This window comes from Condylura cristata, unplaced genomic scaffold, assembly GCF_000260355.1.
Source record: "Condylura cristata isolate star-nosed mole 26May11 unplaced genomic scaffold, ConCri1.0 scaffold00024, whole genome shotgun sequence".
In the NCBI taxonomy this organism is placed as follows: domain Eukaryota; kingdom Metazoa; phylum Chordata; class Mammalia; order Eulipotyphla; family Talpidae; genus Condylura; species Condylura cristata.
In genome coordinates this window covers 23,483,196-23,497,976 of record NW_004567125.1, presented here as the reverse complement: position 1 = coordinate 23,497,976, position 14,781 = coordinate 23,483,196, and the positions used below count along the sequence as shown (strand labels likewise).

At 39.0% G+C, this 14,781-nt stretch overlaps 1 protein-coding gene across 1 annotated transcript in view; it reads right to left on the bottom strand.

The window, feature by feature from the left end:
- XPR1 (xenotropic and polytropic retrovirus receptor 1) overlaps positions 1-10,977 on the bottom strand; it is a 135,543-nt gene extending 124,566 nt beyond the window's left edge. The window contains exon 1 of the mRNA XM_004688536.2: positions 10,747-10,977. Coding sequence (XP_004688593.1) covers positions 10,747-10,815 — 69 coding nt within the window. The 5' untranslated portion in view covers positions 10,816-10,977. The remainder of the gene's footprint in view (positions 1-10,746) is intronic.
- Positions 10,978-14,781: the final 3,804 nt, after the last annotated feature.

Genomic DNA, 14,781 nt, shown 5'->3' with positions numbered 1-14,781 from the left:
TAAAATCTTAACAACAAAAAAAAGGAATTGGGAATTTAAATAATCACTTAAATTCCTTATAAGTTTAATATACCACATTCTGTGATACAGCAATAGCTATGTCTACTTTTCTTTTCCCTTGTTTTTATACTAGTCATTGGATCACATTAATTTTTTCTTATGTATCATCTCCATAAGGTCTCTAATTAGCAGCTACCTGTCTAATAATAGCTTTAATTACAATTTTAAAAAAGATTTATTTATTTATGCATACAAAAACTGGGGTATAGGCTAGAGGTGCAAGGGATGAGAGCATTCACCAGAGACAGAGTGAGGAGCAGAACAGGCAGATGTACTGAAACACACTGCTGAGGGGAGCAGTTAGAGAAATAAGAGAGTTCTATAGCACCAAGTGAGTCAGCCCCTGGCCAGCTGGGGATCAAACTCGCTGCAGTGGCTGGTGACAGCTTGATAGCACTGTCTTTAACCCTGGCACCATCAGGAGGCCCTTACACTGATAATTTTGAGGAAAATATAAATTAACAGATGTGAACTTTAGACCATCTCTACTACCTCAAATCATGCACACTGAGACTATCAGCAGGTGATCCAGAACATATCAAACCAGGTGTGTGTATGTATGTAAATTGATGGATTCATTTTTCATAAAGAAAATTCATAATGTAGAAAATAAGAATAGGAGTTTTTATAATCTCATCTCTATTTCTATTGCCCACAACTAGCACTGTCAACATAACTGTAACTTAACAGATCTAAAACTCAGTTTCCCAAATCTACAAGTAAGCTAACAAACTAAACAGCTTGCTATAAAATGTTTCTTAAGTACTTACCACAATAAACGCTCAAAAATAACTATTATTGTCATACTACCACCACTGCTGTTATTTATAATTACCATATAAAAACAGTAACTCCAAAGTATGACATCTTTGACTACAAACTCTGGTTCCCTTACTTATCAGATGTTCCGCCATGAACAAACTGAATCATCTCTAAGTCTAGTTTCTTCACCAGTAAAATAGAAACAATAAACCAACTATTTTGCAAATCTGTTATGAGGATTAAATAAGTGAAGCAGCTGACACCTAATTTCTAACTGCTCAATAACTAATAATTTCTTTCTTCTTAATGACAAGCCGATCACACTTCCACTATTGCAATTCAATTTGTATGGATTGAATCACAAAAAACCCCAAAGCAATCCTGAGAGAAAAAAAAAGAAAAAAAAAAAAACAGATATTATACTTCTTGACTTCAAACTATGCTACACAGCAACAATAATCAAAACAGTATAGTACTGGAACAAAAACAGAAACACATGGAATAAAATGATGACATAGAAATCCCAGAGATAAACCTATACAAAAATGGACAATGAATCTTTAACAAAGGAGTCATGATCATGCAATGGAGAAAGGAAAGCCGTTTTAACAAATAGTGTTGTTGAAGGCGTTGCAGGGTGGTGCATGCAACAGGTTAAAGCACAGCAATATAAAGTTATGCACAGCTACTGCAGCATGAGTTCAATGCCCGGCCAGGGAGGTGACCCATATGGTGTAGCAGACCTTTCCTGACCCACTCGCTGCTCCCCTCAACAGTGTATTTCAGTCCATCTGCTTATTCTGCTCCCAACTGTCTCTGGTGAGTCCTCTCACTCCCCCCCCCCACACTTACAGCCTGCACCCCAGTTCTTGTATGTATAAATAATAAATCTTTTAAAAAAATAAGTGCTGTGAAACACTAGATCCATACTTAACTTCATATATAAAAGTTAATTCAAAATGTATTAAAGATTTCAATGTAAAACTGAAACCATAAAATACGTAAAAGAAAACAGGGATACTCTACAGAACATCTGTCACAAAGATGTATTTGGGGATACAACCCCAACAGCAAGGGAAATAAAAGCAAAAATAAAGAGGCAGGGCAATATCAAACTAAGAGCTTTTATAGCTCAAAAGCAAAAAGGCAACCTCCACAATGGGAGAAGATATCTGCATATCACATTTCTGACAAGGTGTTCATTTCTAAAATATGTAAAGCAACAAATAACTGGAAAAACAAATTGTAGGATAGATATTCAATGGCACACAACTCAGCTATTTAGAAAGAAAGAGTGCCTTTGGGAACAAAATGGAAGGACCTTGAGGTGAGTATAATCAGTGAAATAAATTAGAAAGTGAAAGATACCAGATGATTATCAGTTGTGTATGGACTATAAAAAAACAAAAAACACTGTGAAGGCAAAGCAATTCTTAGACTTAGAGAAAATATTCTGGGTGCCAGAGGGAAGTGGGCAGAGGGAGGAAGATACAGGAGAAGGAAAAGGAGAAGGTACTGTTGGCACATAGTGTTCGTTGGTGGGTCAGTGAAGGATGTACACATATGGAGGAGTAAAAATCTAACCCTAAAGTTACATAGACATGTAAATGACAAATGAGAGAGACACATTGGAGGGGGTGGGGCTGGCAAGGGAGGGAGACAGGAATTACAGATTCCAGGGAAGTCAACTTTCTTCTTGCTATTTTTCTTTGATGGGGCATATACCAGAGAATCTTCACACATGGGAGTCAAGTTGTTTATTCTCTTTGTAGGATCAGAGACCTTTTTCCTCAGGCTATCTCCAAACTTCCTAAAAAGGAATCCTATGATCCTAAGGCAGCAACTCTTAACCCTTAACAGAAACCCAAGAGGTCAAAACGACTTTCATATTAATACTATAATTTCATTTGCTTTTTCTCAGTCTCATTCCTTCAAGAATACACAGTGAGGTAATGCAGGGGTTCCATGCACACACTACAATGTCATTTCTGTGATGGTCAGTAGAAGGTATATTTGTACGCTTTTTGTATTTTCAACATCTCTCAATTTTAATTCTAATACAGCATATATCAATAGACAGTGGAATGCTGTTTGAGTTTCAAGTAGTCCTGACCTTAAAAAGTTTAAGGTATAGAAAGTTTAAGGTTCCAAGGAATAGAAAAAGTTCACAAAGCACATGGATTATTCTGTGAACTACAACTTTAACAATTATATAGCTAAAATTATACAGTTAAATGATATATAGTTAAATGATACAACAATCTAAAAAGTCCCACTTTTCTGTATGATTATATTTTTGATCTTCAATCTTCAAAAAAAAATTGTTAACAAATTTTTTTATGACTAGTCAGTGACAGACCTGGGCCTAAGGCCTTATATCTCTCTCTCTCTTTTTTTTTTTAATTTATTTATTTATTTGTGCATACAGAACTGGGGTACAGGCCAGAGGCTCAGGGGTGAAGCTTTACCAGAGACAGAGTGAAGAACAGACCAGGCAGATCCATGAAGTACACTGCTGAGGGGAGCAGCGGGCGGGTCAGGAGAGGTCTGCCACGCCATGTGGTCACCTCCAGGGCAGGCGGGAATCGAACTCATGTGGAAGCGGCTTTAGATTCTCAGTGCTGTGCTTTAACCCACTGAGCCACCAGGGAGGGCCAGGCCTTAAATCTTTATCCCTGCTTTAAAGTCTTTCTAACACTGTAAGTTGCCCTCAATAAATAACGAGGACTGTATTTTCTTAGTGAACATATTACTCTCCTTATTACAGAGAATATGAAAATTGTGATGCTTCCTACAGAAGATTAATTACACTTTTTTTCTAACTTCTAGCAAATAGGTAACATTTTTTTAAGATTTATTTATTTATGCATACAGAACTGGGGTACAAGCCAGAGGTGCAGGGGCAGTGAGAGGATGCACTAGAGACAGAGTGGGGAGTTGAACAGGCAGATTGAAGTACACTGCTGAGGGGAGCAGGGGGCAAGGCAGGAGAGGTCTGCTGTGTCACACGGTCACTGCAGTACCGGGCAGATCCAACTCGCACCTAAGCTGCTGCGGCCAGCTTGCAGTGCTGTGTCCTAATCCGTTGTGCCACCACGGAGGGTCCATAAATAACTTTTTAAGGATATTCTTATCAGTCACTAGTTATTGATAAGGGGGAAAAAGAGTAAAACAATTTCCTCTTACAAATTAGATTTAAAAGCTATTAACATGGGCCCTCCCTGGGGGCGCAGCGGGTTAAAGCACAGCACTAAGAAGCTAAAGCCACTGCAGCATGAGTTTGATTCCCACTCTGGAGGTGACCACATGGCACAGCAGACCTCTCCTGACCCTCCTGCTGCTCCCCTCAGCGGTGTACTTCATCAGTCAGCCTGTTCTGCTCCCCACTCTGTCCCTGGTGAATCCTCTCACCCTCTGCATCTCTGGCCTGTACCCTGATTCTGTATGAATAAATAAATCTTTAAAATAAACAAAAAGGCTACAACATAAGATATTTTGCAAAGTTAACAAGAAAGCCTTCTATAACTCGAACACAAATGATCAATATTTATGACACTGTTTTAAATCTTCAATCCTTTCTTTCTAGAGCATTTTTAATTTTGAAAAAACACTGTATGGACTAAAAGGTAAAAACCACACACATACAATATTGTGGGGGATTTTTTGCTTTGTTAATTATTGTACTGTTTAGTAGAATTTAATCTCCATTATACTACAGAAAAGATTCCTCCATTTGTTTTCTGCTGTGTCCCATGAATCTACAACAGTTCCAATTACATGTTAGGAACTTAATATGTACTTGCTGAATGAATTATTTTCTTGTCAAATGAATAATTCCACAAATATTATTGACAGCTTACTATACATCACATAAAATGCCTGAACTAAAACCTTGGTGACACTTTTTCTTAAGTATTTGCAATATCTTGTTCCCAAAAAGAAAGCTTTATTAAAGTAAACAGTCCATAACCACAATAAAATTATATTTTTCAATCCTTTATGGACATTATTAAAAAAATGGTTTTCTCTTTTTTTGAAGGTGTAATTTTGGTGTGAAATTATGTACATTACAAATATAAATACTATTTTTTGTGACTTTTTTTTGTTTTTAGAGTAACAAAAGAGTTAGGATTTAATGACAGATTTGTCCACCCACAGAAAATAGAACCCCTACATATAGTACTGCTATTGAATAAATGAGTAAATTTTTAAGGCCTTTGTTCATGAACTTTGTCCACTAACTGGCTTCTTTTAGATTTACTGGGTAAGAAAAAGACCTGAAAAAGCAAACACAAGTGGACATAATTCTACTGAATTCTGACACCCTCTCAATGCCAAAGGCTGATTCAATACTAAGCAACCCATAAATCAGCTTCGGCTAAGCTGTGCAACTTGAACAAAGTCTTCCAAACTTTAACATCAGCCCTACTTAAAAAAAAAAATCTTATCTGCATTTATACGTTATATATACACACACACACACAACACACATGCTTACAAATTATATCTACCACTGTGCACCTTACAAAACAATTTTAAAACATTAAATCTTAAAAAGGTGAGACAGGATAAAATAATTTTTATCTTTCATTTATGAGTAGTAGAAAAATATTTTTAACCTAAGAAATTATCAATACTTTAGAAAAAATATAACTGAAAAACTTCATTTCAAAAAAATTTTATTGACATATGTAGGTTTCAGATATACAACATTGTAAGTCAACACCTGTATACACTATATCACATTCACCACCAAAGCCTAGTTTCCATCTTTCCTCACACAACTGACCTCATTTACCCAATTTAGCCATTCTTCCCTACCCTTCCTTGTGGTAACCACTAATTTATTCATACAGTCTAAGAATCTGTTTTTGTTTGGCTTTGTTTGTCTACTAATTTTGTTTATCTCCCACATATGAGTGAAATCATAGTGTTTGTCTTTCTCTAATATTTCATTTAGCATAATACCATCCAAGTACATCAATGGTATTGCAATATTGTTACAAATAGCATGATATCATCTTTTTTTCACATATATATATGTGTGTGTGTGTATATATATATATATATATATATATATATATTCTAGTGACGAGTATTCTAGTATATATGTAAGTATCACCTTTTTTTTATCCACCATCTGTCAGTGGACACTCAGGTTGTTTCCAGCTCTTGGCTTCATATGGTGAATACTACTACAATGAATATGAGGATGTATCTCTTCAAATTAGTGTTATCAAATTCTTCAGGTAAATACCCAGGAATATAATATGGTATTCCTATTCTTAATTTCTTGAGGAATTACCCACTATTTTCCATAATGCTGTGCCAATCTATATTCCCACCAACAGTATATGGAGATTCCTTAGAAAAATTTATTTTTTTAATCTTACTTGCACATTTTGTGATGTAATATATCATAAACAAAGTCAGCACATCAATCCATTCATTAAAGGTAAAATTTTACTTCTTTCTTGTCTTATGCATAAAAACAAATATAATGAACTTCCCTTATTCCATGTGCCTTGAGGGTAGTCTCCTTTAGGGGTCTATACCTCAAATATACTGGAAACCCCTAGCCAGCACAATTTAGTCTTTCAAATGCTTTCCAAATGAGGGTTGAATCTGAAGCCAGAACTGATTTTTCATGGTCACCTAGGTAAGATAAGATTCATAGGCTTTTATGAATTGGGTCTTCACCCAAAAGCTTATTCAAAACCAACCTTCAGGGATAGACTGACAAGTACATAATTTTTCCAGGATATTTATCTTGACACTTTATTACACAAAAATAATAAACAGTAACTTCCTATTTTACACAACATTCAGTCACTCATTTAAGAAACATCTGTGAATGTCAGGCATCTCACTGATTCAATCACTTACAAGTATGCTTAAATACACTATACTCTACTTTCATTTAGCAGAAATGCTTAAAAGAAAAAATGTGGTTTGTGCCCCATCGGGTGGCCAAACTGGAAATTTCAAACAAGTTCCAGCAAGGGAAGTTAACCCTAACTAATCAATATAATACCTTTGGGAAATTGAAGCCTGCAACACAAGTGTTCTCTTGGGAGAGATCTATAAATGAAAATCATAATATTATGGCAATATTTCCTTACACATGAAAACAGGGGTCAAAGAAGTTTATGCAGAATCGCCCTTTTCCCACATAATGCAACAAAGACATCAATCCATGACTATCACTTTTTATTTAAGTTAAATTTAAGTTTCATTGGATCAGCTTTCCATTTTCCAAATTAAAATCTCATCAAAATGTTTTGAAAGTGCACTATTAATTTAAAAGGATACTATTTATAATAGTCCTTTAAGTCCTGTCTTCTTCATATGTCATACATAATTAAACCATAAAAAAATACACAAAATTTAGAGATGGAAGACTCTGTAGAAAATACAGGCTGTATTTAAAAACCCTCAAGCCCAGTTCTCTCACTTTACAGATGAAGAACTAAAGCCCTGAAAAGAGGAAGTGATTTCACTAGGGTCACACAGCTAGGATGACCTGGCTCACAATCCTTAAAGATCTATGTTCTCGAGAGACTAGCTATGACAAGAGACTTCACCTCACTAGACCTTGGCTTCCCTGTCTGAAAAAACAAAGAGGTAGATAATGTCTAAATTCCCTTTAAGCTCTAAAATTCTGAAATTCTGTTACTTCATTGTTTTAGTACCTTACAAAACTACAGTATACACTAAAAAAAAAAAAAAAAAAAATCATGCTTCTTAAGAAACCAAAGCAGCACAGGACCCCAGGGAAGAAAACACAAGTCAGCAGCTGAAGGCACCAAATGTACTTGCTTCTTTTGCTAATATTCTGTAAAATATTAACATGGCTACATTAATCTATTTGGTTGAAAACAGTCTAAGTTAATTTTGATTAATCAATTACAGAGCACTAAAATATATGATTACCAATTCTAAATAAGAACTGTATTCCTTCAACGAATTATTGATGCTCTATTTCGGGGTCAGTCTCTGCTCTTTTGTGTTTATTCATCGTAAAAACTATTCACAAATGGATTATGGTTTCTCCATGTTGTTCTATTCTTTTATATTTTACTAGTCCATCTATGAACAATCAGGCTATGAAACCCACAATTTATTTTTAAATTAGAAATTATAATTAAAAATTATAATTTTCAGGATATTGATGGGCCATTATCTTTAATAATTTTAATCCAAGGAACAAAACCATTAAAAGTTAAATCAAAACCCTATTGTACTAGGATGGACCTTGAAAAATTCTAGATCTATTTTCTTACTTTTTGGAAGAGGAAAGAACTCTAAAAACCAAAATAGATTGTCCCCAGGAATTCATGGCTAATATATAACAGAACTAGCATTTATCGTGAGGCCAAAGTATACATAACAATACATTTTCAGTTTCTATCTAATATTGTGCTTATTCAAGTAAAATTTAATATAGCAAAATAACATAAGAACCAAAGAAGCTAAACATTTCAAAGTAGTTCACAGCACTAGAAAGCACCACAGGCTAGAAATCAGAGGTAGTAGAACAAAATTTCAGTATCAGTGCTTAACATAAAAAAATTAAAGTGTCTGTATGTTACTACATTATGAAACGTTCTTTTCTCTAGCAAAGGTTAACATGATTTATGATGTTCTTTTCTCCCTCCAAAGTTTGTAAGTCACCAAAATTCTGGGACTCAAAAGCTCTTACTTATGCTTCTTTAACTATTTTTAAAGGAATAGCACTAGTTGAAAAACAATATAGAACACAAAAATAGCAACCCTATTAAAAAAAAGCTCCTTTGATAGCTTCAATTCACAAAGTGCCCCTTATTTAATTTTGCCTACTAAGCAATAAGCTTATCCAGAACTGGAGTCACATAATAGGAACTCTACAGAATCAAATTTCAATTTTCCACAATAAAAAATGTTTTCAAGGAATAATATAAATTGGCCCAGGAAACATAGTAAGAGTCACACTCATGCTTGGGAATTTTGTGCTTTTGTTAACAACCTAAAGTAACCATTTAGGTCTAGCATTCAAATGCGCACTTGAATGAGGAATCCTAGAATTACTATAGCTACTCTAACACAAAGCTGAAACTACAAATCAAGGAAACTGCATTTTCAAACCAATCTTATGTCTCCCCCTTCCAACAGGAGACATTCCAAATTAATACAATTCTGTGAAACAGTTAAGTGCTGCAATACTTAATATAAATAATAGCATACAACCAGCCACTATTACTTCTGGCTAAATCAAGCATTCCATACTATCTGACAAGTATTGGATGTTGTTTCAGCGTGCTGTGTCCTATGCCTCTAGAAGAACTGGCAGTGGTGCTGAAAATTCCTACTAGAGAGATGAAAGACTAATACCCTCCTTTCAATAAAAACCATCATCTGGACTCTAGCCAAGGCTTTAAAACTGACTGAATGTTATTAGAAACAATAAATCAAAAATTCTACCAGCTGAAAAGCTAGTCTTTTTTTCATCTTTATAAAAAGTGGTCACAAAACACTCTAAGAAAATTAAGTGACAACAAAGCATTAATAATGCTAGGCCTTTCATGTCCGGCAATAATCAAATACTGTATGTTACAAATGAATATATTTTACGATCTACAAAGTTATTTAACCTACCTACATCCCTTTCCCTCATTCAATTACTACAATGACCATATGAATAAAAAACTTGCTGCTAATGCCTAAAAAGCGTAGCTCTGAACTTAAATAGAAAACTAAAAAATGTTCATTCACAAGATATAGCTAGTACATTTATGTTCATATTGATTTTATACTCTTTGTTCCTGCACATAACATACATGTAAATTCCTGGAGGTTACAGATAAGCCTTTCTCTATCCAGGAGCTGAATTGCCAGCTTGTGAGAACCACCTACAACGCTTAAAGCCCTTTAGGTATCTTGCCTTCTTAATATATATACATGCCTTTATTATCTTTACTTTCCCCTGTATAGTGTAAGATTCCTTATCACTGTTAAATACCCTCCAGGAGCTGTTATCACCGAAATTAGGGAGGAAGGGGCGATGATGATGATGATGATGATGATGATGATGATAATAATACACAGGTATGTTTTAAAAGCACAATGTTTACAATACTTCACTCGCTAGCGAACAAAAATTTTAGGAGAAAACCCCTAAACCTTTAATAATTCTCTCCTCTTGCCACCTTCCTCTTCTCCCTACACTCCATTCCAAAGCAACAGAAAAGCCAAAACCAAAGATATGATTACTTTGCATACTTCGTGCAATCAGTAAAAAGACGAGTCACTGTCTTGTTATCAAAACAGGATAGCTCCTTACAATAGGTCTGCTTACAGTATCCACTGCATAAGTGGTATACATTTATGTCAAGTTTCATCCCTGTTACAAAGCCTTTGTCAACAGTGGGCAAGCGGGGGAAAGCCGAAGGGCTCTGCGGAATGAAGGAAATCACTGGAGGGGCTGGTCACGGAAGAGGATTCCTCGGTGAAAGCAAAGCAAAGAGAAACAAGATCTAACCTTGCCGAGGGGGTGCTCGCCCAGGGTGGGGACCGGAGGTCAGGGTGAGCCGGGAGGAGGGGGTCGGAGCGGAAGGGCCGGGACCTGGGGCTGTCCCGCACCCCGACTCCCCACCTGCGGCTCGCCCTCCCACCACCATTCCCCAGCTCCGAGGAAGGAGCCCTCCCTCCGGCCCGCCGCCGGCATATCCGTTACCCCGGCGGCAGCGGGGTTGCGGGGGAGGGGGAAGGTCAGCGGGGCCCGCGGGGAGGCCGGCCGCGGCGGGGATGCCGCAGTAGCTCCCGCGGCACCGGGTCAAAGTCCGCACCGGCGCGGGGAAGCAGCGAGAGCGGAAGGCAGAGGTGGAGGTCCGGACTGGCGAGATGGTGGCCCCTCAGAGTCCTCCCACACCCGGCCGCCGTCTGTACCTCATACTGGATGTATTGCTTCCTCCACTCGGGAGTGATGTGCGCGGAGAGGTGCTCGGCGAACTTCATCCTGTCGTCTCCCTCTTACTCCCACTCGGGTCCAGCAGTTACAGGCGGCGGCGGCGGCGGCGGCAACAGCGACTCCGACTCCTCCCCACATGGGCCCAGGCGCGGCGCGGCGCTGCGCTTCTCTCCTCCTCCGCCGCCGCCGAGGTCTCCTCAGAGCCGCCCTCCCGCCATCTTCCTCCTCCTCTCCATAGCCCCGCCCCGCCCCGCCCCGCCCTCCAGACGTCATCGCCATGGTAACCGCCTACGCTGCACCGACGAAGGGGGAGGGACAGCGAAGGGGCGGGATTTAGGTATATTGCTTAGGCTCCACCCCTTCTGGGCCGGACGAAGTAGAGGCACCTCCCCTGACCTTTTCCGTCTGGCTCTTGTTGGCCTTACAGCTGCGTTCTACAGCCTGTTTGGGAAGCAGCCGTGTTGTTTTTGCAATTAATATTAATACTGTAGCAACAATAATCCACACAGGACGTTTATATTTGCAAAGAATTGTGCAAATGTTTTCTATTTTAATATGTATTCTTCATAAAATCCTTAAGGATGGATCAGCATTACCGAAACTAAGTAACTGAAACAGAGTAAACAGTTAAGGACCAAATGTATTTACAAAATGGTGCTCATTAAATGTTTGTTGAATTTAATTAAAGAAGTCCGTGCAGAAACATGCGTGCTGCTTCTGAATTTCAATGTAATTATCTAGTGCTAGGGTTACCAGAAAGGCCAGTAGCAACTCCTATACACAAACCAGGACTGGGAGGAACCCATGTGACTGAGCTCCCTGGGGATTAGAGGTAGGGAATGAGAAGGAAACCAGTACTGGGAAGGAAGAGAATCCCCTACAGGTACAGTAGCAACTCCACCCCCCAGGGAGACCAGAAATGAACTCAGCATCCAGCATGAACAGTCCTGGGGCAGTATGGGAAATAGATTATGCACAAAGCTTTGCACTACTACTTTGTGGGGGGTGGGGGAGAGTGATCATTTTAGAGAACTTAATTTAGGACATAAAGCCAGGTCCTGCTGTGATGAAGGAGCCCTGGATAATAGTAAGAGTTAACATTTATTGAGCACTCACTGTCCCATGTACATGTGTTACACACTGTTTCAAGTCCCTTACAGGTAATCTGTCCTTCTTACCATTTTGAAGAGACCCAAAGATTGTGACTGGGACAGTAGTCTGAGGTGTCAGTCTCTATTGTTGACTTTTTTTCCCCCTCCATGCATGTATTTTCCCCCTCTACCTTCCCCTTGATTCATGCCTGTAGGGGTTCTGCAATCAAACCCTCAGGAAAGGGATAAAAAACATCATGGAAAATAGCACAGTCTTTCTAACTTGTACAAAGAGCCTCGACCTCTGGTGAAAGGGTAACACGAGTATTTTTAAAGAAAGAAGAGGAGAAGTGAGAATTCCTCTCATCTCCACACCATACTCTCTACCCACTATACCAAACCCCCTTTAATGGAGGTAAATGTTACCAGGAGAAAGAGATAGGCAGATGGCTGCTCTCCAAGGAATGACGCACAACCACAATGAGGAAAAGGCTACATGGGGTGCCTAAGAAGACAGAAACATGAACAGCTGCAAAAGAGATTGCCAGGCTTTTAGCCAGAGAAGGAGTAGAATGGTAGATTGTTGGCAGTAACCCTGTATACCATGGCATCCTGCTCTCAGTAGCACCAGATCTTGGTGCCTTAACTGTGCACAAGATTCTAGAAACAACCCAACCCAGAGAAGAAAGGAAATCCCCAATAGTAGCTCTATAACAACAAATCTTCATTGTTATCATACCTGACCAAGAACTCTGACAATCAACTGGATATGAAAATCTTAATTTATCAACAAAAGTAGATTTTATAATGTTTCCTTATTCCTACCACTACTTCCCTATCTATGTCACTTACAGAACTATTTAATACTCAGTATTTACTGAACACCTACTTTCTGCAGAGATCTGTGGTAGGTACTGAGCAGTAATCTAGATAGTTTTACTCTGAACCAACAAGGCCTCTTGTCTTACACCTTTTTTTTTAAGATTTATTTTTATTTATTTATGCATACAAAAACTGGGGTATAGGACAGAGGAACAGGGGATGAGAAGATTCACCAGAGACAGAGTGGGGAGTAGAATAGGCAGATCTGGGCTTCCCTGGTGGTGCAAGGAGTTAAAGCACAGAACTATGAAGCTCTCCACCGCCACTGCAGCACTGGCATGAGTTCAATCCCCAGCTAGGGAGCTGACCCACATGTGGTGCAGCAGACCTCTCCTGTCTCATCTGCTGCTCCCCTCAGCAGTGCATTCCAGTCCATCTGCTTGTTCTGCTCCCCACTGTGTCTCTGGTGAATCCTCTCACCAACCCATATCTCTGGCCTATACCCCAATTATTGTATGCATAAATAAATAAATCTTTAAAAACAAAGAACAGGTAGATTTATGGAAATACACTGCTGAGGGAGCAGCAGGTGAGACAGGAGAGATCTGCTGTGTCATGTGGGTCAGCTCCCTGGCTGGGGATGGAACTATGCCACAGTGGCTGGCAATAGCTTGATAGCACTGAGACTTTAACCCCTGCACCACCAGATAGACTGTACACTTTCTTTTATAGGTCAAAAACTAGCTCTTTATTTAGTGACATATTAATAACTACTATGATAAGCCAGTTATGCCATTTGGGCAGTTCAAAAGTAAATAACACTGTCTTTTTTTGGAAAATACTACAATCTATTCCAAAAGACACCAACAGCCATTCCAGTTGATGTGTGATGTCCTGAGAACTGCACAAGGAAGACAAAGATCCAGCTGACTTGGAAGTAGAGGATGACGTCACAGAGAAGGTGATTTTGAAACACAGTCTTAACAGAGTCAATTTTGGAGCAAAGACATCCCAAAAAATCTGAAAGGCAAAGGCAAAGAGAAGTCAGAATTATTGAAGAATGGCAAGAAATTGTCCAGAAAACCCTCTAAGCAGCCACATGTCATGTCCCCTCCTCAAAGAAGTTCTTCAGATTGACTCCCTTCCCATCCCCAACTTTCCTCCCACATTCCCCTTATGTGTTCTCTCCTCACTGTATTGTCAGTAACAATTTGTGTCAGACTGTGAGCTCCTTACAGACAAATTGCTCAATTCTATTTCTCTCTAATTTAATTACTCAAGTATCTGATAAATGTTGGAGAAACCAAGGAAGGAAAGAATGGAGGGACGTAGAGAGGAAAGGAAAAAGGAGCCAGCTGGAGGGACTTTGCAGGAATAGAGATGGAAGAAGATGGTAAAGAAATACATCATGACTGCATAAGCAGTGCAGGGTCTTTGAAGAAGTTAAGAATCTTGCTCAGGCCACACACGTATTATGTGGTTGAGCTGGGTTTGAACCTTGGCCATCCAGCTCCAGAGACTTAGCTTTTGATCTCTACTTATGATGACTGTTGATGCAACAACCCAGGCCAGTCATAGTGAAGGACAGTGACTGGGCGGATGTGCTGCCATGAACTATGATGAAGGATAGATGTGGAGTGTAAGTTTGGGGCATAACTAGATGTGTTAAATAGTTAGGAATCTATGAGACATGCCATACTTCATTTGGAAGTACAGATCCAGAGTTTTGGAAAGAGAGATTAGGGCTGAAGCTAGGGGAGCCATTCCCCTTTAGGTGATAATTTAGTTCTGGTAAGTCTTTCTAGGAAGAAAGCATAGTCGGCAATACAAAAAGGGCCCAGCGAACATCCTGGGTGAGCCTGATAAAGATGGGACAAGGAAGGAAGCTGAGGTGTGATCAGAGTAGGCAGCAAGACATGAGAGGATAGTGTTAAGGCTGCCATAAAAGATGACAGTGTCATAAAGGAGGCCATGATCAACAGTGTCATATGTGACTGAGAGTTGAGCAGGGTGACTTCTAAGTCAGGGCTGTTAACAATTTCAGAGTCATTAGTAACCTCAGAGCAAGTCACTTCGCTAGCATGAAGCACTACAGAAGGC